Source organism: Acinonyx jubatus, chromosome E4, assembly GCF_027475565.1.
Source record: "Acinonyx jubatus isolate Ajub_Pintada_27869175 chromosome E4, VMU_Ajub_asm_v1.0, whole genome shotgun sequence".
Lineage (NCBI taxonomy): Eukaryota > Metazoa > Chordata > Mammalia > Carnivora > Felidae > Acinonyx > Acinonyx jubatus.
This window is the reverse complement of record NC_069395.1, coordinates 25,427,012-25,452,941: the sequence shown is the minus strand read 5'-3', so window position 1 is coordinate 25,452,941 and position 25,930 is coordinate 25,427,012. Positions and strand designations below refer to the sequence as shown.

Below are 25,930 nucleotides of genomic sequence, written 5' to 3'. Positions count from 1 at the left end.
CGCTTTGGAAACTGGATGACCTCTCTGATAATAGCCATGGCCCTCACTCTGCGCCAGGCAATGTCTAAATGCTTTACATTTACTACCCAACACCCTATAAGATAAGTACTGTCATTATCCTCACTTCCAAATCAGGAAACTGGGGCATAAAGGGGCTAGATAACTGGCCCCCAGTCACATGTGAGCGGAAAGCAGAGCCAGGATTTGCCTCCAACCAGTCTGGCCACAGAGTCTAAGCTCTTAGCCACCATGCTACATTGCCTCTCCCAAATGGAACGTACGGCATTAGCTGATTTCATTAAACACAGGGCTGCTTTTTATTGACCTGCATTACACCTCGCTAAATATGGCCACAAATAGGAAATTTGACCATCGTGCTATGTGTGTCTGATAATTAAAAAAAAAAAAAAAATCAAAGTTAAGGCCAACTTCGACCTAGAAGAGAAATGAGACAGGATTCAATTGGTAGGGGTCCCTGCATTTCTCTAGGGCTAGCCAGGAATCTGGTAGAGGGCAGTAGACTATTCTGCCTGACATTCAGCACCAGGGGAATCTGCTCCCACTGGTTCTGTCTGGTCCTGCCTCGTTCTTCACTGGCATTCTGTCTTTCCCTCACCATTGAAAATACTAACAGCAGAGTACCAGTAAAGCTTTGTTTTTCCGCGTTGTGCCTGATACCGTGTAGTGGATGTAGAGGGTGGTTCTGCATTCCCAGCCCATCCTAAATTCCTATCTTCTAAAAACGGAGCTGCCTAGTTTAGAAAGTAGCTGCCTGACTGAAGTAAATTCTTAACAACTTGGGCTCTTCCAGGATACACATGAAAATGAGTGGTTGGAATGGGAAAAAGGACAGAACAGAGTCAGGAAACTCATAGCCTGGTAGGACTGAAGTGAGGCTAGCATGGCGTGATAGGTGTAAAAGCGATTGGAAAACTGTAAAACACTTTAGGGATCATCACTGTGACGCACAGACTCAGTGGCCCCTTCGCCACAATCTAAACCAATGAATGGGTCTCAGATGTTCGCTTGCATTAGAATTACCTGGAGGGCTTATTAAAACCGACTTCTGGACTCACTATTTTTGATTCCGTAGGTCTTGCTGGTTTCCAAGAATTTGCATTTCTGTCAAGTTTCCAGGTGCTGCTGGTGCTGCTGGTCCCAGGACCATCCCTTAACAACCATTGGTCTAGGCTGCTGGATGGGCAAAAAGCATCATATCCATAGTAAGCACACAGTAGACACTCGGATGGAGTTGTTATCACTCGGCTCCGTATCTCGGTAGCCCCAATATTTACTCTCTTCTGCTTCCAGATTAGTAGCGCACTTTGGCTGAGATTTATGGGAAAAAGCGATTGCGTTCTTTTTCTTCTCTTCCATTTGTATCAACCTCCTGCCATTAACACGCCTTCTTATTTAAAAGCCTTTCCACAGTTTGCAAGGGGCTCACACATATTATTGCGTTAAACAATGAAATACGTTCTAATTTCTGAGCATAAAGCTAAAACTCATATGAGATAGTCACTTCAAGTGGGAGAAGGGATGATGGGGCAGAAGATCACCCCCTCCCCTTCTGCATTTGCTGCTGGTAACATAGGCATAAGGTTTGTGTTTCTGACCATGTGAGCTAGAGGGGATCACTGTCTTCCTCACCTACGAAATGTGTACACGTAATGTGCAAAGCTACAGCAAAATGCACTGATGATAAACATCCCTATCTCGCCCCCTCCCTGGCAAATAAAACGAGTGGGTGGGGGAATCCCGGCAGAGTCTTTTCGGGGAGGGTCCCTCGGGCTCCGCTACAACCGCGTCTGGGTGGCGCGCCGCCCCGCCTCTACCCCGCAGCCGGCTCTCTGCAATGCCAAAGCGCAGCAGCAGAGCCCTCCAGACCTCTCCTGGGGGACCGCGCGGTGCAACCAACCCTAAAAACGTGGCCGCGCGACGCCCCCTCGGCCCTCCGGGCTTCCCATTGGCCCGTCGCCGCTGTCACTCCCTCCTTGCCTCGCCTTCCCCCTCGCGGGCGGAGGCAGCGGGCGGGGTAGGTTGCGCGCTCGCCGCTGGCTCGGGCCGCGGCCGCGGCTTTGCAGCAAGCGGCGCGGCGGGCGGGGAGGGGGCCGGGCGCGCTGCGGGCTCCGCGGCGGGTCCGTGCGGGGCGGGGGCCGGCGGCAGGGCCGGGGGCCGCAGCCCGAGCCGAGGGCGGCAGCCAAGGACCTGCCCCGCCGGCTGCCCGGTGCCCTGCCTCGCCCAGCAGCCCGGCCCGCCGGGAGGGATGCGCCGTGCCGCCCGGCTCCCCTCCGCCCAGCCGGCGCCCGGGAGCAGAAAGTTTGGGGGGCCGGGGGCCGTCTTCCTCCTCCCGCTCCAATGACTGCCCAAGGACTCGTGCTGCCCAGCCTCGACTGTGACCTGCCTCCGCTCCCCAGGTCGTAATGAACTATTCCAGGCTGTAACCAAGGCTCCCTGTCCTCGCCCCTCCCTCATCCTGATTTAGCTTTCAATTCAAGAAATTGTGACCCGCCGACCCCTCCCTCGTTACTAATTCAGACCCCGGGCCTCGTTTTCTGAGTGCAAGAAGGGGTGCGGTCTCCCCCAAGACGGCGCGCTTGGAAGGACAGATTCCCCTTGCCGACCCACATACACCATGAAGAGGTGCAAATCGGACGAGCTGCAGCAACAGCAGGGCGAGGAGGATGGAGCTGGGCTGGAAGATGCCGCTTGCCACCTGCCGGGCGCGGACCTCCGGCCTGGGGAGGCCACGGGTGCTAACTCTGCAGGCGGGCCAACTTCAGATGCGGGCGCTGCCGCGGCGCCGAACCCGGGGCCCCGAAGCAAGCCTCCTGATTTAAAGGTGAGCGCAGACCTTCCCCTGGCAAGCCCAGCCGGCGACTTAGCTCTCCCCGCCCCACGCTGAAGTGCTTTCACAGGAGGAAAGTGATGGGGAAGCCAGGCAAAGGTCAGAGAGGATGTTCAGCCAGAACCCCAGGCTGGACGTCAGGTACCATTTGTGCCTCCGTCTTTCAGCCCCATTTCAGGCCTCTGTGTTTGTTCCTCATTATTCAGCAGACGTTCTAGTGACTCACCCACCCGAGATTGTTTGAATAATGTGTGTGAAGTGCTGTTCGCAGACAAAGGGCTGGAGAATTCCAAGATGCTAACTAGAAAGTTGACATCACTTTCCCTCCTGTAAGATGGCAGGGGAAGAAAATTGCAGCGTGGGAGGCCAAGTGGAGGACCATTCGTTTCCTTTGCTGAATTAGTTTCCTCCTTTTGGGACCTTCCTGGATGAAGCTCAGTTTGCCCATCTGTGAAAGGGGAGTGTGGATTTCTTGCCGTTAGGTGGAGCCAGAGGTTAAGCTAGTGCTTGGAGATCCTGCCTGCCTGCTGAACCAACCCCCAGGGTAGAGAACTGACAGGTGGCCAAGCGGTGCTTGGGCTGGCTCGGGGCACACATGCTGAGCCGGCAGTTAGAACCAGAATCCGAAACAGCCGATCACATGCAGCTGGGAGCCCTTTATTTTCCGGCCTGCGGTTGCCGACACAATTATCGAGCTATGTTGAATATGTCTCTATATTAATTAAAACAGGAGCGGGGATAAATAATGCGCCTTTGCTGGAGCTGCCACAGGGGCTGCAGGCTCAGGATTTGCAAGCCGGCTCACCACGGGGCTGAGCGAGATGTCAGCCCAAGGAAGGAACTTAGATGCCTTGGAGATTGATGCCTCCGGTGAGATAGTCTCCAGAGGGGGTGCAAGGTCTGGGCTAGGGGAGCAAAAGGACTCCGTTATGTTAAATAAAGCCCGTATCCTATGGCAGCAGCCACTAAGGAGCTTACCAGAATAAGCCAATGACATTCCTCGTTTGGCCTGAGCAGCTCAGAGTCAGGAAGTCAGAGCGCAGGTGAGTGTGCTCTTACCTGGGTGTGTTACCTGTCTGTGTGCCTCGGGGAGGGGTAGAAAGGGAGACAGCTAGCTCCTTGTGTGTACTTAAAAAAAAATATTGTGGCAGTTATGGGAATGTGACCTCTTGTTCTGCAGGTGCCCTGTTCCGAGGTTTGGGGCAAGCCTTCTGTCTAAAGATGAGCTCCGTTGGGTAGGCTGTGCACAGGAGGTTTGTCCTCTCGTCAGGCCCGAGGCATCCTTGGCGCCTGTCTCAGCTGTCACCTCTGAGCCCACCCTGTGTGGTCAGGAGGTGTGGTTCCTATTTTAAGTGAGATAATGAACAGAAATGGGTGCCCTTAATGTTGATGTGGGAAGGAGGTGAGCCTTCTGCTGCACACTTCAGCCTCATTCTGGGCCCATCCAGAGGAGTCTGGCCAGCAAAACCTGATTCTCTGACCAGATGGGACCCTTGCCCTGAGTTTATGAGAAGCAGCCTTGGAAACTCCCCCACTCTCCAGCGCAGGCCAGCAGTGGGAACTGCCAGCCCCATTCATATCCCCGCTTGCCTACATGGGGGAAGGTGGGTGGGCTGGTTGTGGTGTGGGGGCTGCGGTGTCTTTGTCTCTGTCGAAAACGCTGCCTTAAGAAAGCTCGTTCATCTCCACCCTCCTCTATCATCTCTCTCTCTTCTTTGTCTTTTTTATTTTTATTAGTGTGTGTGTGTGTGTGTGTGTGTGTGTGTGTGTGTGTGACGCCCTCGTTCTGGTCAGGCAGATACAGCAACAACTCTACACCTGATATTAACCCCTGAACTTCCCTGAAGCAGAATTGAGATCAGATGTGAGAAAAGGAGCCTCACCGCCCCCTCCCCAAAACATATCACTGAGGTAGATTACAGCCATGTGGGCCCAGGCTGGCAGCAAGAAGGAGAAAACATAGCTGCTGCTTGGCTCAGTAGGAGGATGGGGAGACGAGCAGAGCCCTTTCCTGTTTATCTCTGTCTGCTTTATCAAAACATGTTTACGAGGTAGGGACTTCAGAACCAGATAAGGACTGGGCCATCGAAATTTGATTTGCTGTGTGCTCTCAGGCAAATCACTCAACTTTTCTGAGCCTTTTTCTCGGAAAAGGGAATAGGAAGATTGAAGTGTCCAAACTTGGTCTCCAATGCTGGAAAAAGTCGTTTACCAATGGTGGCACAGTTTTCCCAATGATGGAAAAATTCCACGACTGGCTCTAACACTGGCTAGAAGCAGACTTGTTTGGATTTGATGGTGATACCAGACAGGGGCAAGTTTAACTTTTTTTGTAACACCTGTGTCTGGCCTAGAGCGACCAGCGGTTCTGGCTTGCTTTTGTTTTCATTTTAAACTTTGGAGATGGAGACTTTTGGTCCCTTAGTCCCACTTCTGTTTTCTTGTGACAGCTTCAGGCATTGTGATAGATTAAATGCATCAGAAGAAATCATCTTGAGAAAGGGGCAAAAAAAAATAAAGGCTCTTTGTCTGAAGCACCTCCATGGAGGTTGGGGGAGGGGGGATTTTAGTCTTTGCCAAGTAGATCTGAATGGTGCCCTAACTAGGGCACCTACAGGTTTCAGGGGCTCCTTTGGCCTCCCTTCAGTGTTGTGCAGCATATGACTCTGTGCTGTAAGTTTCTGCTGCAGGGGCCTGGGACCTGTAATTACGGGGTTGGAGGGCCAATGAAAAGAAGGAAAAATAGTTAAACAGCAATCATAAAGGAGCAATTATGTAATTGTTACTGAAAAATCACCTGCAAATGGACATTGCCCCCCAGGAGGTTCATGGGGGTACTTTGGGGGCCTTCTTAGCTCCTCAGCACACTTGACGTGGCTTCCCTACAACAGGAGCCCAACAATCCAGAGTCCCATTGCCCCCTCCCTCCACTCGTGGCTTGGATTCCTATTTAACCACTTCAGTTCATGTCTCGAGTCATTTGTCACCATCATCAAGTCCTTTGCCACTACCAGATTCCCTGCTAGTCGGGAGGACAGGCCAGGATGACCGGCAACAGAGAGAGTTAGCTGACCAAAAAGTACACTGGAATTCTCCGGGGAGGAAACCCAGCTCCAGTGAGAAAAGGGAGTGGGGAGGAGCTCAGAGGAAACTGCAGAAAGGGACACGGGGCACACGTTCCTGTTAAAACTACAGTGGGTGGTAGCTGTTGCTGAGGCCTGGGATGAGTGGCGAAGCATAAGAGTCAGCTGGTTCTGTCCTGGGTTCCAGAAGCCTCAAGGCAAGGAGGAAATCACCAGCCTCGCCACCTCTCCCTCCCCTTGTGCAGCCAGAGCAACTGAGCCTTTCCTGAAAGGGAGACTCTGAAAGTGCGGGGCCAAAGGCCTTCCCTTGACGTTCTCTTCCCCTCACAAAAGCCCCTGTGGATAATTTCCCCAGGGATTTCTGGGCACTGTTAATACTTTTCCCAGAAGAAAAAAGGGGGTACGCTGGAATCCCATTATTACAGTCCTGGCTCGAAGTGCTTTTGACTTTAGATTCATTTGGGTTCCAGCTGATGGTCTTGCATTCACCCCATGCACTAGCCTCCCTGCCTGTTCAGAGTAAGATGAGAAAAAGCGATTAGAAGCCACATAGTTGGCCGAAAGTCCCGGCCGAATCCTGTGTGGTTCCCCTTGCGGCCTCCCCACCTTTATTGGCGCTCACAGGTACTTGAGCCTCTCCCAAATGGCCCGGGTTCCTTCAACCCTCCCATAGAGAGTCCACTGGGGAAGGGATCATGGGTCAACAGATACCGAACCCCTTCAGTGGGAAAGGCGCTGTTCTAAAGTGTGAATAAGACATGTCTGGAAAAGTGTCTGAAAACGCATACGTATCGTTTACAACAGCAAAACAGACACCCCCTTTACCTACCATCTGAGTCGAGAAAGAGAACGTTGACATTCCCAAGAAGCCCCTGCTTGTTTTTCTGTTCTTTTTTTTGTTTGACTTTTTTTTTCTTTTTTAAGTAAGCATTACATCCAACGTGGGGCTTGAACTCACGACCCCAAGATCAAGAGTCGTGTACTCTACTGACTAAGCCAGCCAGCAGGCACCCCTTGTTTGTTTCCCCCACCCCCTTTTTTTTAAGGCCATGGCTCTTTTTTTTTTTTTAATTTTTTTTTTAACGTTTATTTATTTTTGAGACAGAGAGAGACAGAGCATAATGGGGGAGGGTCAGAGAGAGGGAGACACAGAATCCGAAACAGGCTCCAGGCTCTGAGCTGTCAGCACAGAGCCCGACGTGGGGCTCGAACCCACGGACCGCGAGATCATGACCTGAGCCGAAGTCAGCCGCTCAACCGACTGAGCCACCCAGGCGCCCCAAGGCCATGGCTCTTGATCAGATTTCTGGGTTTCAGTTTCTCTACTGCGTCAGTGGAGGAGAAGACAAGTTACTTCACAGGAAGGAGCGTGTGTGCTCTGGGATTCTAGTGGAGGGTTCTGATGGTAGAGTATGGCTCTACATGCCTTCTCCTACTTCTGCTTTAGGAGTGATATGTTCAGGCATGAAGATTCCTTCAGTCTCACACAGGGGCTGAACCCCTGGGATAGATTTCATCAGGGAAGTAGGATTGCAGTAGATGTAAATCAAGGGAGGGGGAAATTAGGGGAAATTAGTTCTTTGGCAACAGGTAAGCCCCCAGCCAAACAGGATGAAATGCTTGCAGGAAAATCACCCATCAAAGCACACATAAGTGTAAGAGTGCTTTGAGCATCATGCAGTGGAATCAGAAACATATGGGGTCGATTGGAAGAGGTGGGCTTAGAGCAAGATATTAAAGAAAGGGTAGGGGACACCTGAGTAGGCTCAGTGGGTTAAGCATCCAACTCTTGATTTCAGCTCAGGTTGTGATCCGAGGGTCGTGGGATTGAGCCACTTGTCGAGCTCCACACTGAGTGTGGAGCCTGCTTCCAATTCTTTCTCTCCCTCTGCCCCTCTCCCTCGCTTGTGTGTGCTTTCTCTCTCTCTAAAATAAAAATAAAAAATAAAAAAAATAATAAAGAGAGGGTAGAATGTTAATTACCAAAGAAGAGGAAAGGGGTTGGGGCACCTGAGTGGCTCAGTCGGTTAAGCGTCCGACTTTGGCTCAGGTCATGATCTCACAGTCCGTGAGTTGGAGCCCCGCGTCGGTCTCTGTGCTGACCGCTCGGAGCCTGGAGCCTGCTTCGGATTCTGTGTCTCCCTCTCTCTCTGCCCCTCCCCTGCTCATGCTCTGTCTCTCTCTGTCTCAAAACTAAATAAAAACATTAAAAAAAAAAAAAAAAGGAGAGGGGCTTTCTAAATGGGGGAAGTGAAGAGGCAAGTGCCAAGGGCTTCGTGGGGCCAGTGTCCTTTTTGACTAGAATACACTTGTTCTCCCAGCCCTGTAAATAGTCAGGGATAGTGGAGGGGTGTGAAAAATGCTGAGGTTCCCTGGTTTTCACCCCACCTGCACCTAAGGTGCAGAGGGTGGAGGGTCCCGAGGCCCAGGACGGCCCCATCCCCACCCCTCTTTGCCTCCAGTAATATTCAGAGCAGCCCTGTATGTGGGCTCCGGAGGAATTGGTGACCGACGGGAAAGCACATGGCAAAGGGAGCTCTCTGTTCTCCTGCCACATATCGGGTTCTAGATAAATTCCCAGCTGCCCTCGTGGCTCTAGTGGGAACTGTCCCGCAGGCTCAGTGTTTGCCGAATGTACTTCTTTTTTTTTGTGGATCTAATTGTCCTTTGTTGCCAGTCATGCTAACAAGACTGTCTCCCTCGACAAGGAATTGAAACATCTCCTAGGACCTGGATTTTAGGTGGAAGTTTTAAGAAAAAGTGTGAGTGTCGGGAGCTGGGGGAAAAGCTCAGCTGGCTTCTCATTGGTAGTTTTGGAGGCCAACTCAAAATTCTTCCCTGTTTTCGTCTCTCTTCTAAGAGATGGCCCCTGCCTTAGAAATCCTCATAGACCAGGAGGGTGCATTCTTAGAACACGGCCAGGACTGGACAAGGTCCACCGTTATCAGCCAGACACGTAAGCCTCTCTCCATGTTACGAAGTTAGAACAAAGCTGTTGAGGGATAGCAGGTATGTTCTGTGATTGTGTGAGAAAAATAATAGGTTACTTTTCAAACTGAATGTCTAAAGGCTTCCTTATTCCAGTCAAGTTAACTGAGTCATGTCCACCCTGGAAAACAACACTGGCTGTGAGCACCTGAGCCCTGACCCCAACTGTGTGTGAAGACGGTAAACACGTTCAGGCTCCCGGGTCCCTGTTCATCTCTTTCCAGGCCAGTTCAGCCTTGGCCGTTACTGGGATGAGGTACACTGAGATAAGACTTTGAACTGTAGCAGGAGGGATCTGGGTTGGACACAAGCTGCCTGGCTGAGCATTTTATGTCTTTGGAAAAGGTCATTGTCTAAGGATTAAGTCCTCTTTTAAGATGGTTCTGTAGGCTTGGATAGTTTCCACTCAGAAAATAAATAATTACGCAGCAATTGTCAGGTAAAATTAGGGACGCAAAGATATAGATGATAGAACTCTTGCCCTCCGTTGAGGAGTCTGTCCATAAGCAGGTAAAAAGTTGGATAACAGTTTGAGAAAGCACTAGAAGCTGTGTCACAAAGCACACGATTAATTGCAAGGTGAGTGGTGCAGATAATGAGCTCTCTGGAATTCAGAGCAGGGCAGTGAGACCTGGTGGGGGATGGCTTGATGGAGGGGGCAGCCAGTGAAGGGTGGGTAGGAGGAGAGGAGGTGGAGAGAGGGCGCACCACACGGGCAACTTTTAAATCTTCCGGGCTGGTATATGTCGAGTCGGTTCTGCCTAAAGACCCAGGGGAGGCGGTCGCCTTCCCAGACTTGCATTGGCACCAGGCAGAATTCTCTAAGCAATAAAGGAAGGAGGAATTAAAATAAAATTGAGAATGGGGAAGTCATTTGCCCCTGTGTTGAGATCCGCCTCTTTTTAAGTGTCAGCTGTGATGCTGGGGGAGAAAAAAATGATTCCAAAAATCTTTCATCACTGTGTTTCTCATAGAAACCCCAGACAGGCCTGAACGCTGGCAACTACTCACTTCTCTCCGTCATTATCCTCGTTGTGCCAGACCTGGGGCAAGGCTCCCTGTCCCAGCCCCAGGCCCCCCACCCAAGGCTTCTTAAGGGCAATTGGAGACTTCCTCAATCTACTTTGTATCCTGAGAGTAGGACTCTGTGGGTTTTCACAGCGATTAGCTCTCTAATGCTGGCCCTGTTTCCATAGAGACCCTATAAATAGAGGAACGTTGGCGACCTAGGCTTGCTAAGGCTCATGGTGACCCAGTCACCCCCCTGCACCCGAGGCTGTGGTGGGGCAGAGGGAGTTCTGAACCCAGGTGGGAGGAAGGGATGTGCATTCAGCTGCCAGGTTGGTATAATTTGCTATCGGTTATCATGACTTGTTAAGATCCAGCTTTTCTGGGAGTTAAGAACACAGGGACCTGTAGGAATCAGAGGCTGCTTTCGGCTATTTTTAAAAAATGTTTATTTGTTTATTTTGAGAGGGAGAGAGGGAGCGCGCACGTGGGGCAGGGGAAGGGCAGGGGTGGGGCAGAGAGAATCCCAAGCAGGCCCCGCACTGTCAACGCCGAGCCCAACTCGGGGCTCGAATCCATGAACTGTGAGATCGTGACCTGAGCCGAAAATCAAGAGTCCAGCGTTGAACTGACTGAGCCCCACAGGCGCCCCGCTTTGGGCTGTTTTTAACCAGATGGTGCCAAAGACGCTGTACCCTAAAGCATTTTACTTCTGATCTCATGCAGCTGTGTTTGCAGATTTTGGAGCAAACTTCCCCTTTGGGGGACCCACACCCAGGGAGGAAAATGGATGAAGCCTGTTGAGACACCACAAACTTCTCAGGAAGGATCTTACAAAAATCATCCAGCTCATGCTTTCTTCCTGAGCGGATGACAGCACCCTAAGGAGAGGGGGTCCTTTCTGCCCTTAAAAATAGTTCCAGGGGGAGGAGACAGCAAGTGCCCTCTCCTCCCCCTCCCCAGGTGTCAGCCTCTGGCCTGGAAGCTCTCCTTTCTGGCTAACTGCTGGCCTCCGGACTGTTCTGGGACAGTTCTCGCTCATTCTACTAGGTCCGGAGAGCTCTGTTTATGCCTCACCCCTGACTCTGAAACATCTCAGCTCTCTCCTCCTAACCCGTGGCTTCGTTTGGCCACCACAATGGTTCCTGGCAGCTGGGGAAAAGCAAAAGTCAATGTGGAAAAGCAAGTGACATTTAGGAGCTGGAACCTGTTAGTCAGAACAGGTGGCGCTTTCTGCTGCGTTGGTGGCCAAGTTCCCTCAAGCTAGTCACCATGGTTTTCCTCATTTCCAAAACTTGTGGCTGGTTATGTGTATGTGCTGAGCTGTGTTTTTTGTTTTTTGTTTTTTTAAAAAAAATACTTACCACGTTATGTCAAAACTTCTCAACCATCTCCTCTTGGACGCCTATATGCAGAAGCACCCCAGCTCACGGGTCACCCAGCTCTCTTGTCTTGCACTTTGTTAGTGAGCAACACCCCCATCTCATTATTCTTTGGCTGCTTTTTTGTTCTTTCCCCTCACGCCTACCATAGACTTTAGCAGACTCCTCGGTACTACTAAAGCAAAGGTCCTGTGGTCAGCCAGTCACCATCCTGGGCTTTCCTTCACCTTCAGAACAGACGGGGAAGAGGGGAAATGAAGGCCCACTGTGGTTAAAGCCCTTACCCAAGTCGTACAATGTGGCATGGGCACATTGGCCATTACGGTTCAGGGGACCCGACTCCCCCTGGCCCAGGCCTTTTTAGGTTTGTTGTAATCCTGCCTCTGATACTGTTCTGGAATGCATGTAAATACCACATCTGCTTTAGTCTTAGAATCAGTGTGTGAGCCAGTGAGGGTAAATTAGACTAGAAGTTGGGGGACTTGCCCATGTAACTTGGATGAACCACTTAACTGTGCTGTGCCTCAGTTTTTTTTAATCTGCAAAATGGAGACAATTGATCTATACCTGTCCCGTTCTCCCTCCTAAGGTTAGGATGACAGCATAGATTGGAGAGCGCTTTAAAAAATGCTGCATGATTTTAAAATAAATTGACCAAGGATCTTAGGATTCAAGGCAATATAGCAGACAGTGTGACCGCTGTCCATAGCACCTCTGCCTGTTTCCCAGGGCTCAGAGCTCTGGGACCCGATGAAGTCTTTTGAAGGGAACTCTTTTTACCTGAGCAGATACAGAAGATGGGCCTCTGAGTTGGAGAAGGTGGGTCAGGAGTGGTAGGGAGAGGACAGAGAGACCTGGAATGGGAAGCTGGGAGGACAGTTTGTAATGACTGTTTGACAGGAGCAGCTCGGCAAATGCCAGAGCCAGCTGGCCCCATCCATGATGCCTGGAGGGAGGTCTGGTATCAGCTTGGGCCTCAGGAGGAAGGAGCGTCCTGGCCGTCCCTGGTCTGGAGGCCACGGGATCTGGCCACTTCCAAGTTGATGGCAGAGTGCGCTCCCCTGTCCGTCTGCCCTGGACATGTTGGCTCTGCCCGGAGCAGATTCAGGGGGGCCTCCTGGCCCTGCCTCAGGCTGGCCCTGTGGGGACAGTAATTCCTGTGGGAGAGCCTCACACTGTGTAACCTAATGTCTCCGGGGCTGCCCCAGAATTAAATTCTTGAGAAGCAATGGTGGTAGCCTTCATTTCCTCTTCTACAAGTGGAGATGTTGCTACTGTTGCTTTTATTAGTGTCCGGGAAAATCAAGTGAGATCATGTAGAAGAAAAAAAAAACCCCTTGAAAACTGTAAACCGTGAGCCCATGGTGACTTGTGCCGATGTAACATATCTGGCCTGTAAAATGGGTGATGGAAAGGCCCTGCCTACTTTGAGGATTGTGGGGAGACTCAAATGAGGCCACAACTGAAAATCCTGAACTTTTACACAAATTTACGATAGCTTAGTTACTGACACCCAGAGGTCAGTGCAGCTGTCTCCACATACAATCCTGAGGTATAAAAAAACAAGAGCCAGGTCAGCTAATTCACATCTAACATGGGTTTGTTTTTTTTTTTTTTTCTTGGTTTCTGCATGGTCTAAGGTTTTCTGTCTGTGAGTTTATTTCAAGAAGAAAAGAAAACTCAGGGGCACCTGGGTGGCTCAGTCGGTTGAGCGTCTGACTTCGGCTCACGTCACGATCTCACGGATCGTGGGTTTGAGCCCCACCTTGGGCTCTGTGCTGACGCCGAGGAGCCTGCTTGGGATTCTCTTTCTGCCTCTTTTTCTGCCCCTCCCCTGCTCATGCTCACACTCTCCCAAAATAAATATTTAAAAATAGATAAAAATGAGGCTGGCTCATGAGATTATGGGTTGTTCCTCCCAAGTGAGGACCTGCTGGGGCTCACTGAGCCCCAAATGGCCAGGTTCCGAATTTTCCTTCTTAGGAGTTCCAGAGTGTGGCTTCTCACCTGGTCCCGCACGGCCCAGCCCTCCCTTTGGCTCTGAAGCTCTCTGCCTAGGGCTCGGCCTGGCCAAAGAAGCCAGCCCCCTGACAGGCACACTGTCCGTCTCTGGCCTGAACAGTCCTGCCTGGGGAGCAGCAGAGCTGAGAGGGAAGGCTGGGGCCAGGGCAGCACTGGGCTCCAGGGCCCCTTTGGTCCGTTCCAATCTGAGGGGAAAGACACTGACTTAGATACCTCATTCCGATAGGGATGCTGAAGAAGTGGTCACGTTACTGACTGCACTGTGAGGCATGCCCATAGAAGTAATGTTTATTATTTATTTTTTGTTTACCAGTTCGTTACAAAGGGTATTACAAAGGATACAGATGAATAGCCAGATGGAGAAATATACATGGGACGAGGTCCAGAAGGGTCCCGAGTGCAGGAGCTTCTGTCCCGGTAGAACTGGGGTACACCATCCTCCTGGCATGGATGTATCCACCAACCTGGAAACTCCAGTAAAACTTCTTTTATTGCCAACTACATCAGGAATGAGACTGGCTGCAAATAACAGAAGAGCGTGCTAAGATAGGTACGGTGTTGTAGACAAAGATAGGTTTATTAATTTCATGTGGCCAGAATCCCAAGATGGGCATTCAGAACTGCTTTGGCATCAAGTTCCCAAACCTGTCGCTCGCGGCTCTGCCGTGTGTGTGTGTGTGTGTGTGTGTGTAACCCTTCGCCATCATGCCAGTCATCTTGTGGTTGCAAGATGGCAGCTATGTGTCCAGGAATTACCACTACATTCCAGACCTGAGGAAGTAGGAAGGGCCAGGAGCTTTATCAGGAAAGCAAAAAGTGCTGCTAGAAACTCTCACCTTGCTTTTCATTGGCTAGAGCTGTCACGTGTCACTCCTAGCTGCAAGGGAGTCTGATGAAGTATAAGAATTTTTAGCAAGGGGCATGAAGGCCAGGCCGTTTGGTTGGTAAGGAAAGGGAACACATGTTGGGTAAGCATTCAGCAACGTCTTCTACAACGGTAAAACCTGATGGTCTGACCCTGATCTTCTCAGAGAGCACCGCAAGGAGGCATCTTTGGAAACGGGTGCCTGGTGGTCTAAAAGAGCCAGCGCAGCTCGAAAGAGGACTGAACTTAGAAGGAGGGACAGACCGGAGGGCAGGGGTGGCGGGAATCGATCCAGAAGGATACAACCCCGTGAGCCTCAGACTAGTCACAAGATCGCATGACCAGTAACCCTGAACCGTGTGTTGATCGCGAATGTCCTGTGGAGGGCTGTGGGGGTACATTTCTTGGGGAATAGAGACTGGGTCAGGGTTGCTTGCTACCTTTCTGCAAGGTGCCCTTTTAGGCATGACAGGCCATTCTCAGGGATCTTCCAGGTTCAGACAGCTGTAGTAGCTCTAGTGATCTCCCAAGAGCACACCCCCCCCCCCACCTCTGTCCCCAACAACTGGGCATTCCAGAGCTTTCCATTCACGAGGGTTCTTCATCTCTCCCTGTTAAGAAAATTCAGCAGCTCTCAGAGGGCTCCATGTTTGGCCACGGCCTGAAGCACCTGTTCCACAGCCGGCGCCGGTCTCGGGAGAGGGAGCATCAGACGTCTCAAGATTCCCAGCAGCAGCAGCAGCAGCAGGGCATGTCCGACCATGACTCCCCGGACGAGAAGGAGCGCTCCCCGGAGATGCACCGCGTCTCCTACGCCATGTCCCTGCACGACCTGCCCGCGCGGCCCACCGCCTTCAACCGCGTGCTGCAGCAGATCCGCTCCCGGCCCTCGATCAAGCGGGGCGCCAGCCTGCACGGCAGCGGCGGGGGCGGCGGCGGGGGCGGCAGCCGGCGCACCAAGAGCAGCTCCCTGGAGCCCCAGCGCGGCAGCCCCCACCTGCTGCGCAAGGCCCCCCAGGACAGCAGCCTGGCCGCCATCCTGCACCAGCACCAGTGCCGCCCCCGCTCCTCCTCCACCACCGACACCGCCCTGCTGCTGGCTGACGGCGGCAACGTGTACCTCCTGGCCGAGGAGGCCGAGGGCGGCGATAAGGTGAGGTGGGGCACGAGGGTGTGTGGCCTCGGTGTGGCGGGGAGGCACTGGGGCGCGAGAGCCATCCGCGGAGGGGCCTCTGGACCTGCGGGGGGCTGAGCTGGGGGCCCTGCCGGGTGGGTACCCACACCCTGCTGCCCACAGAACTGTCCGCGGGGTTGGACCAAACCCAAGGCAAGAGATGATCCCCAAAGGGTTCGTTTCTCTTTGTCTCAGGGGTTTTAAAAAATGAGGTTTTGCTCAGGCCGATGTTAATTCCGGCTTGTTTACCTTAAACAGGCCATCAAGGAGCAGTACCGGCAGTTGGTTCAGAGCCCAGGCTGCCGCCGGCCCTGGCTCTGCACTTAGTAAGCTGCGTCAGTCACTCAACGTCTGTGTACCTCAGTTTCCCCAGCTGAAAGCAAGGATAATAACAGTAGAGTTGCTCTAGGTTCGAATGGGTTCACGTATGTATAAATGTCTGGGATGGAGCCTGGCACAGTATCGTTTTTATTATTATTACCAACCAAAGAAGATAGGAGAGGAAGCCATGAGGGGTAAGGAGAGGGTAAGGGTAAGGAGAAAAGCTAGTTTGGCACTTTCTGAAGTTCTGTCCTCACTCCTTTGTTTATATGACAAGTGCTCACTGAACACTTGCTAATGCCATAAGAATGAACAAGCTGAGGTACTGTGTTCACGAGCTTACTGAATAGAGGTGGGGGGCAGACGGGCAACAGACAGAATAAGGTGGTAAGGCTGTGATAGAGGCTGTGCGGCCTTTGGGAGCAGGGGGAGGGAACTGGCGTTGGTAAAGACCTTCTGGAGGAAGCCATTGACTTGAGCCTTGAAGGAGTACAGTTTAGCCCAGGAAAGAACTAGGGGGAAGGGGTGGGGGGAGAGGGAGTAGCATGTACAGAAGTCTGCGAGCTGGCGCAGGGGTCCTCCTGGCCTTCGCTGTGGTCACAGCATCCAGCTGTGTTGGGGACCGATGGGTAGGCAGAGGCCAGACTACACAGGTAGTGTGAAGGTGTCCATGGGTGTTAGGCAGGAAGCTGGAAGGAAGTGGTCCCTCTGGATCTCAGTGTAGACAATAGACCAGGAAGGGGGTTAGGAGTGGAGTCAAGGAAACCGGTTTTGGAGCTGCTTCAGGAGTCTGGGCCGCAGCAGTGAGGATGGAAAGGAGGAGACAAATCCGGAAGACATTTGGAAGTTGGAATCAGCACTGCCAGGTGAGAAAGTGGATAGGAAGATGAAAGGAAAGAGGAGAGGATGATTCCAGGGTTTCTGGCTTACCAACCTCGCGGATGGGGCATCTTCTAGTTGAGGAAACACGGAAGTAGGAGCAGGTTGTGGAAGGAGAGTGATGAGTTCACTTTTGGACGCATTGAGTTGCAGGTGCCTTTGGGAGCTGTCCGACTAAAGAGCTCCAGCGGGCAGTCGGGTTCATGGGCGAGAGGTCTGGACTCGGGCTGGCACTCTGGAAGTCAGCACTGAGCTTGAAATCATGGGTATAGAAGAGACCCCTGAAGGGCACGTGTCAAGTGAGCGCGAAGTCGAGGACAGATGTGACATAAAAGGGACAGAACAGCCAGACACAGAGGAGTCACCATGGAGAGAGAGAATCCTGAAGCAGGAGAAGCGAGTAGTCAAAAGAGTGAAATGGGGCAGGAGTGACAGGTCCTATCTGGGTATGGAAGTGTGTGCAGGCAGCACACGCAGAGGGGGTCATTGGTAACCAGCAAGAAACCCGTTTCAGTGGATTGCGGAGCTGGTGGAAGTGGGGGCAGCATGTGTTGCCCGTGCGGGGAGACAGGACAGCAGATAGTGGGTTGAGGCACTTTGGGTTTTATTGGGGTTTTAAAGATGGGTGGGGAGAGTTGTGGGTCACCTAGGGCCTCATGGGCCAGGAAAGGGGCTTCTGACTTTTTTCCCAAGTGCGATGGGAGGTCATTAGAAGGTTTTTGTGCAGATGAGTGTTACCTTTTCAGAAGACCACGCTGGCTGCTGTGTGAACAGGCTACGAGCCGGGGTGTAAACACGGAGTCCAGCCGGGAAGCTGTCGAAATACTCCAGGCACGGGGCGGTGGTGGCTTGCAGCTGGGTGGGAGTGGTAAGGGTGGGGAGAAGTGGCTGGATTCTGGATTTGCTTCGGAGATCGGGCCACGTCCACCTCTGACGGACGTGGAGCGTGAAAGCAGGCAAAGACGGCACACGGCTTTTTGGCCTGGCAGCTGGAAAGACAAAATCGTCGTCATTCACGGAGTTGGGAAAAAAGGCAAATGGAACAGATATCTGGCAGGGGCCGTGGCGGGCCGGGGTGGGGGGGTGCAGGCAGAAAGCGGAGCTGGGTTTTGGACCTGTTATGTTTGAGACGGCTATTAAACATCCACATGGAAATGCCAAGTAGGCAGTCAGATGTATGAGTCTGGAGTCCTGGGGAGAGATCCAGGCTGGAGGCATACAGTTGGGAGTTGTCGGCGTGAAGATAGGATTTAGAACGATGGCACCGGACCATTTGCAAGCCTAGTTTCAACTGTGGAGAGTGTGTTCCCAGAGTGAGATCTGCATGTGTTGGCTGAAAGGCCTTGTGGAATGGAGACCCCAGAGGGGCCAGCAGAATGAAGCAGCTTACCGGGCCACAGTGAACAGGTGCTCTGCCTGCAGCTGCAGCCGGACCCACCTCTCAGTGCTGAGTCAGTGAAGACACTTGAAAAATAAAATTAGAACCGTCCTGCCAGGCCAGGGTCCCCAGTACCACAGCTACTTTATGAAGAGGAGCATGTGAACCTTGTGTTCTCTGGCTGCCTGAGCAGACGGAGCGGGCGGGTGGCTGGCCCCGTGAGAAGCTGGTGAAGGGTTGTTGATGTTTGCTGACCGCGAATGCAGGGGGCTGGGGGGCGCGGGGGTGGGCGTGTCAGCCGGGAAGCTTCTCCCCAGGCTTTTGCACGTGGCTCGTGCGGACACTGGCCCCGAGACAGCCGGGGTTCTTCTCTTGCTGCCGGTGAAAGACTGGGGCTGGACGCTCTTGGGCGAGCTGCCAGGCAGGACAGTGCCCTGGGGGACATGATTGTTCCTATGACTGTCTTATATCCTTATTTAGAACTTCCAGCTCTCCCCAACTCTGTCATATGTATTGCCCAGTGAATCTGAACAACCTCCCTGTGAAGTTGCCAGAGCAGGTGTTCTTATCCCCATTTTCTGGATGAATAGACCGAGTCCTAGAGGAATCAAGAGACTGCTTGCCTGAGGACACCCAGCTACTTTCATGGCAGAGAGGAGACTAGAGCCCACATTCGAGCGTGTTCGCGAGACCAAACAGATGTAAGGTCACTGAAAGCACCAGGGGTCACGTGATGCAGTATCCATAGGGAGCAGACCTGCCTCGGCCCAAGAGGGTGACTTTATTGCTGCGGTGCCGTTCCCCCTTCAGTGACACAACTTTCCAGCCCTGTAGCTGTTCCTCCAGAGATAGGCGAGGCCTGGGGAGCTCCTGAGGAGCAAGGGGGTCTTCCAGCCAACCCGGCTCTGTCAGCTGACTCCCCCAGACCCAGAGGCCATTGGTTGGTGTGAGAAGCTGTGGTCGTTCCACCCCGGTCTGGGCATGAATAGAAGGTATTCTTCTCTCTAGTAAACAATGCTCCGCATGCTCTCTGCAAGCTCCCTGGTGATTACTAGCATCTATTTTTAATTCATAAGCCTCCCCCACTACCCACACCCCTTGCCATTGTTTGGAACTCACCAGCTGGCTTTCGGACCAGAGCGGCCCAGGCGGGGGTTGAGTTACTGGAACAGCCTGGAGGCAGCTATAGTTCCTCAGCTGTCATGGAGAGGCTAGCCCAGCCCCCACCCGAAGAGAGCAGGGGACCTGGAGCCCCAAGGACAGCAGGGGAACAGATAGGGGCTCATGATCCTGGGAGGCAGCTCAGCCTTGGTGACATTGTTGGCTATCATTTGTTCCCTCCAGTTAGCTGTTTTCGACATTGTGCCTTAAATGATTTCCCCTAAAAGCAAAATCGGGGGGCACCTGGGTGGCTCAGTTGGTTAAGCGTCAGGCTCTCGATTTTGGCTCAGGTCCTGATCTTATGGTTCGTGAGATCAAGCCCCACGTCAGGCTCTGTGCGGAAAGCACGAAGCCTGCTTGGAACTCTCTCTCTCCTCCTCGCTCTGCCCCTCCCCTGCTTATGCGCACATGCGTTCTCTCTCTCTCTCTCAAGAATAAATAAATGAACTTTTTTCTTTTTTAAAAAAAAGCAAAAACAAATGCCCATCTCCGCCCCACCATCCTGCTTTCTACTATTTGTATAGCACTGAGCAAATTAGCTACTCTCTCTGCCTGACATCTATAAAGTGAAAAAAATTGTCATCATTTGTTGGGGCACTGGGGCCCTAGGTGCCCAGAGAATGCAGGTGACATCTGGGTTCTCCATCTGTATGTAACGTAGCCTTAACCTCTGGGAAACTCGGGCCCCAGCGGCTGCAGCAGGAACCACTGGTTACGTGTGCAGCAACAGTGGAGTTGAGTGTCCCCCAGCAGATGAGTGTTTATTCTCTCTCTCTCTCTCTCCCTCTCCCTCTCCCTCTCCCTCTCTCTCTCCCTCTCCCTCTCCTGAGCAGCAGTTCTGAGAAAATGTGTACTCTCAGAGAAACCTAGTAACTCTTCCCATCCTGCCTTTGTGTCCTGCTCCCAGCATTTCAGGGACCAGATTAGCCCCTGCAGGGATCAGAGGCGTATATTCCCTTTTTCTCATTTGTTCCACATCTGATTGGCTCATTGCTTCCCTCTTGGTCTTATTCAACATTTTCCCTAAGCTGCTGCCATGTTCCTCTCCCCACTTCCAGGCTTGTGCAAGGTGCACCCAGCTGGAGGGTCTCGGGAGGGGGATAATGCAGGAGCACTGGGTTTATGGCCAGCCCTGCCAGGCTGGCTCCTGGCCTTGCTCTGGTTGCCCTTCCCCCTCTGTGTGGTGTGGTTGGTGGCCTCGAGGACAAGGAACAGCGTGCGGGTGGGAGCCTAGAGCTCGCAGAAGGTGTCTAGACAGCCTTCGGAGACCAGCACGGAGGTGCTCCGTGGCAGGACTTTTACTGACGGGCCAGCCTGCTGCCCCTGCTGAACCAGGGCAGGCAGGGTGGGAGAGAGGGCCGGGTGCACACGGTGAGGTGCAGAGAGTGGAGAGATCGTGTCACGCTTGGATGCTTCCTGTGGCCTCAGGAGGTCTTATCTCCAGGTTCCAGGCAGGGAAACCAGTGGTGTTCAGCTCATCACCTAAACCAGAGCAGACTCTGGACATCCTGTTCTTCCGTATACTGCTCTACCAGACTTACTCGACAACAAGATTTTTTCTTCTCTGCCCCAGCATAAATAAGCACCCCTGTTTACTCTGAGGGATGGCAAGCGAGGGGCCACCCTTAGCCCTAGGCTCTTGCCAAGAAGACAGATCTTGGCAGGTGCCAAAGGAGCCTGGTTTATTTACGTCTGAGATCCTGCTGGGTCAGAGGTGGGTGCGGCTGCCCTGCCGACCCCTCAGCGGCTGGGGGAGGCCAGACCATGCATCTGGGGGGCTTCCTCGTGTGTCTGAGCTTGCAGGCCAGATTACACGAGAGGCCGAAGGGGCCCTGCTCTAGGGTCCCGCTGCGTTCCTCGGCCTGTCCACACAAATACATCTACCTTCAGAGTCACATGACACTCTGCCCGTTCAGTCATTCATGTATACACTCGGGTCTGTGCCAGCCGGAACTCCTACCCAATTGCTGGGGAGGACAGCCGCCTTCTCTGTTCCGTCTCGTCCCCTCGTCTTTTCTCTTCCTCTCCGCATGCAAAGGCTCCTTAGGTGGACAGAGAACCAGAGGCAGCCAGCCGCTCGCCAGGCCAAGACGGGGCAGCTCTGTGATTTGTCGTGAACCGTTGTTTCCTGTCTCGATGATTAAAGACATGGGGCGCCTGGGTGGCCCAGTTGGTTAAGCGTCCAACTTTGGCTCAGGTCATGATCTCGAGGTTCGTGAGTTCGAGCCCCGTGTCGGGCTCTGTGCTGTGTCAGCGGGCTCTGACCCAGAAGCAGCTTCCACCGCTTGGAGCCTGGAGCCTGCTTTGGATTCTGGGTCTCCCTCTCTCTGCCCCTCCCCTGCTCGGGTCTGTCTCTCTCTGCCTCTTAAAAATGAATAAATGTTAAAAAAAAAAAAAAAAAAGACTATTTTCCTGGGTCCTTCGGGCCCCACCACAGCAGTATATCTTGTAGCACCTGGCAAATCAAATTCTTCTTTTAGTCTGATTTGCGGTCCTCATATGCAGGAGAAGCACCTTGCCTTTTAGGGGTCCGGTCCAATCAGGAGAGGGGCTAAACTGCCCCTTACCTAAAGCTTGGGCCCCAGAGATCATGAGCTACAGCCTTCTCTTTTAGAGCAGGATCCTGGGCTCAGTTAGTTGTCCCAGGAAGGACCTGGCTTTTCTAGAATTAGCCTTTATTCATCTTCCCCACTGACATCCATGACTTTCTTTCTAGATAGAAAATTCCCCCTGTTCTCCAGATTAGCCCTGGCTTCTGGAAGTACAGAATTCCCCCGGGGGGGGGGGGGGGGGAGGGAGCAGGGTGGTGAAGTTAGATCATGTCCAAGTTACCCAGCAAGACCCAGTTTCTTGCATTTTCAGCCTCCCTTGTGGCCTAGCTCAGGCCAAAACCTTATGGGAGACCCTGTGGCTCTCTGCAGCCCCTGGAGTCCGTGAGGACTCCAGCTCAGATGCAGGTGGGAGACTTTCAAGTCCCCAGCCTTTCCCCTTGGGACCCTGAGCCCATAAGATGCACCCCAGGGGAAGGTGTGCTCCAGGTTTGGTTATCAGCCCCGCACCGGAGCCGGAAAGAGTCAGCAGCAGGAGGAGCTCTCTGTCATCCCGTTCCAGACGGCGAGGAGCCAGTGCTGGTGGTGTGGGCATGGGTCAAGGGAGCTGGCACAGGGCTCCCAGCCACCGTGCACATTCCTCCCTGTATCCACCACATCCCTGAGTTGTGACACATGATCTCGGTTCCCTCTGGTGCCAGATGAGGCAATGGATATCTAGTATCGCTAACCTGATCCCCGCTTCTGCCTCTTTCTTCTCATGGGCAGTCTGAGCTTTCTCTGTTTATACGCCACAGGGCAGAGGGCTCTGACACAAAAGCAGTGATGAATACATACACCCGGCCGCATTCCTGCTGGGCTCCAGGAGCCAAGGGCTGTCCTGCCCTTCAGTGTGGGGGCTGGAGGCAATGAGTGATGTTTCTGGAAACCGTAGCCCTCTCCGACCTCCCTTCTCTCCCCAGTGACAGGCGCTGGGGCGTCTGACTGTTCTTGGCCCCTGCCAGCCCCTGTTTCCCACATCCTGCAGAGGCCAACTCTCAGGCCTCTACTTCTTTTGTCCTCTTTGACCTTCACCCAAGTCTGGATGGGGGAGTTCTCACTGCATCCTTTTCCACCTCTGCAGAAACCCTGCTACTGGGACCCCAAAGCTGGGCCAGTATCCATAGCTAGTGAATAATTAAGCATGCCCAGCAGACACTCAACAGATCCAAAGTGATACTGTGACCTCCTTCGGGTGGCCAGAAAGGTGAAGCCTGCCTTGGAAAAGCTCTGTAATATTAACTTCATTATATAAGGTTTCTTCACGGCCTGAGCAGGCGGCTTCAGAGCCAGCTATGATCTGGGCCCCATGCCTGTCTACTGACTTCTCAGGGGCCTGGTGGCATGGCAGGCATGTGCCTCGGACTTGCGGGTCGTGTCCCTTTGAGCCTTGCTGGCTTTGGCACTCAGTCGAACAGCATTTTGCAGCTTGTGTTCCTTGTTTAATCAGGGCAGCTCATGTAAGTGAGGAGCCCTGGAGTCAGCAGGAACCCCCAAGAGTTCTGCATGTCAACCCTCTGCTTTTAGAAAGGAATCATTCTAAATTCTTCTTGGCAGGGGCGCCTGGATGGCTCAGTCAGTTAAGCGTCCGACTTTGGCTCGGGTCCTGATCTCACGATTCGTGAGTTCGAGCCCCACATCGGGCTCTGTGCTAACAGCTCAGAGCCTGGAGCCTGCTTCGGGTACTGCGCCTCCCTCTCTCTCTGCCCCTCCCCTGCTCGCACTCTGTCTGTCCCTCTCTCTTAAAAATAAATAAATGTAAAAAAATTAAAAAAATAAATTCTTCTCGGCAAAGAGTATGGGGTGGGGGTGCTCTCTTTCTAAAAACCACCCAAAAAGAAGCTGCTTCCTCTCTGGGTCACTTTCTCCTACACCTGTCCCCAGCGCCCCCACCACCAAGGAAACAGAGTGGCTATGAAAGGCTTGAAATCATCTTTTTCTATCCACCTGTCACCCCTTTTGATTTTCCTAAAAGAGACCAAAGATGAGCGGTTCTCTCCACGGCCCAGCGTCTGGCTCTTGACTTTGCCCGCAGGGGGCTTCCTGTAGGAGTGTCCACGGCATCAGCCGGGTGGAAAAGCACCAGGTGGGAGACATGGCCTTCTCCCTCCCTGGAAGCAGCTGGAGGGTGGCCTGGTGTGTGCGTGCTGGTCACCCCCCAGCTCTCTCCATTCTGGCCTTTTCTGTCTGCCTTTTCTATCCGCTCGTGGGGCCAAGCCTCTCCACCTGCTCCTACGAAACATGCGCACTTGGTTGCTGTAGTTCACCCCGCAGACTATGAATCTTCCTCCCCTCCTGCCTTTCATGGCGGGGGTGGTGCAGGGAGGACGAAGAAGCTCTCTGCTGAGAAACGTGAGTTTCTAAGAAGATGCATCTTCTGGTCGGGTCAACAAATGAGTGTTGGAGGAAGGACTCTGAGTGCCGACCGCTTCCCAAAGCCCTATTTGCAAGAGGTGAGCATTAGAGAGGCAGCAGCCTGCCACGGAGGGATGCTAACTGGGAGATTTTCACAGCGCACCTGGAGCGTGAGATTTTGAAGGCCTCACCTTCTATTCTGAGCTGCTAAATTTAGCTGTCTTTAGCTTCTAAAGCCGATGGCTTCTCAGGTTTCCCCTCCTTCAGAATATGTGGTTTGTGCCTTTTTTTTCCCCCCTAAGAGAAAGAAGAGTAAGTAGGAAGATTAAAAAAGGGAGGAGCTGAAGAAGGATAACCAGAGGAGAAGAAGAAAAGAGGAAATGTGAAACTGACAGTATTAGGGGAAGAAGGGGCCTGGCCTGAAACTTCAAAGAAGAGGAAGAGGAGACTGAACTGAGCAGAGCTCAGCGACTATCCGGGCTTCCCTCCAGCGTCCTCTTCCATCTGTCACCCGGGGCTCGGGCTAACCGGGAGGGTGGGGGCAGTGCGACCACAGACCCCTGGCCCAGCCCAGCTGCCCACGCTCGTGGGCCCGAGCCACGGGGGCCGCCCCACCTTGGCTGACATGGGGCCTGCATCTCTGCCAGGCCAGAGGGGGTGACGGCAGGGGAGCGGGACGGCCAGGACTTAACAGCAGGTACACGCGATGGCATCCTCTCAGGGGCACCCTCTTCTTCGCAGAAGGAGGTTGCCTTGTGGCTCGTGTGCTGCCTAAGCCCCCAGCCTTACTGCTCACTGTAGCCCTTCCGCATCTACCTGCCACTCTCTCGGCAGCCACTTTTGTGGCTTTCTCTGTCCCAGGCAAAGTCTCCCAAGTAGCGTGTGGTGTGTGTGTGCGTGTACGTGCACATACACGTGTGGCGAGGGGGCCTCGGGGCTGGTCGTCTTGTTCAGTAAAACCGACAGTGTGTCAGGCATGTTCCCAGTTTATCTTCACTGCAGCCCTGGGAGTTCATGAGCATGTGTGCCATTTTGCAGCCAGGAAAACTGAGGCTCGGCTACGGAGAGTCTCTCACCTTCCCCTCCTACCTCCTGATGCCGCAGGTCTGATTCCTTAAGGCCTCTTCCTTCAGGCTGCTGCTTTGTAGGCCCTGGTGCCTCCTCCTGCAGCTGTGACGGAGCACACGCAGGGCCTGCCGAGGCCAGCGAGTGGCAGGGTGCGGGTCTATGGCAGGCCGCTGACCGCAGGCCCTCTGCCGTGCCACTGAGAGGGGTAGCCCTCCCCCACAGAGCCTAGCCTAGGTGAGACTTCCTGTGGTACATCCCCCTTCAGCCAGGGCTTTTCAGCCCCCCCCCCCCCCCCGCCGCCCTCCACTCCCCACTCCCATGGCACTTGGGGACACTGAGCCTCAGGGCGTGTGGGAGCTTGAGGTCCCAGAGCAACTGTGGAACTGAGACCCAAATCCAGGGCTCACATAACCTTTCCCCACCCCAAATCACGGCGGCTTGGGCTCTCTGCTTCCCACCCGCAGGACAGGAAGCTCCGTGGCCTTGGCAGGTCTGGGAACATTTCATGCACGTAAAGACAAGAGCAGACTCTGGAGGGAAAGGGATCTCTCTCCCCCCTGGCCTGCCTGGCACACCTCCCCCTGGTTCCTGTTTGTTCCTTTTCTCTTAGCAGACTACCGGTTCACCCCTAGCTCCTCCCCTCTTTTTCCTGCTGTTTAGTTATTGTGCTGATGGGTGGTTGTCGCTGGAGGAGAGGAGCCGAACCCTCCCATCGGGGAGACCCCCAGCTGCCTGTGTCCTGGGGGCTCTCCTCAAGGTTATCTTGGTGGTGCAGTGTGCTCTTGCAGGAACCTCTTTCTGGTGCTTCTG

General features: G+C 53.2%; 1 protein-coding gene across 2 annotated transcripts in view; it reads left to right on the top strand.

The window, feature by feature from the left end:
* Positions 1–2,107: 2,107 nt before the first annotated feature.
* The window catches only part of TMCC2 (transmembrane and coiled-coil domain family 2), a 40,223-nt gene continuing 16,400 nt past the window's right edge, over positions 2,108–25,930 (top strand). Inside the window, exons 1-2 of one of the 2 annotated variants that reach the window (XM_027074854.2) lie at positions 2,108–2,842; positions 14,816–15,349. In XM_027074854.2, the coding sequence (XP_026930655.2) occupies positions 2,636–2,842; positions 14,816–15,349 (741 nt within the window). In that variant the 5' untranslated portion in view covers positions 2,108–2,635. Of the gene's footprint in view, positions 2,843–2,941; positions 3,892–14,815; positions 15,350–25,930 lie in introns of those variants that run through there. The other variant, XM_027074855.2, reaches the window with a different exon arrangement.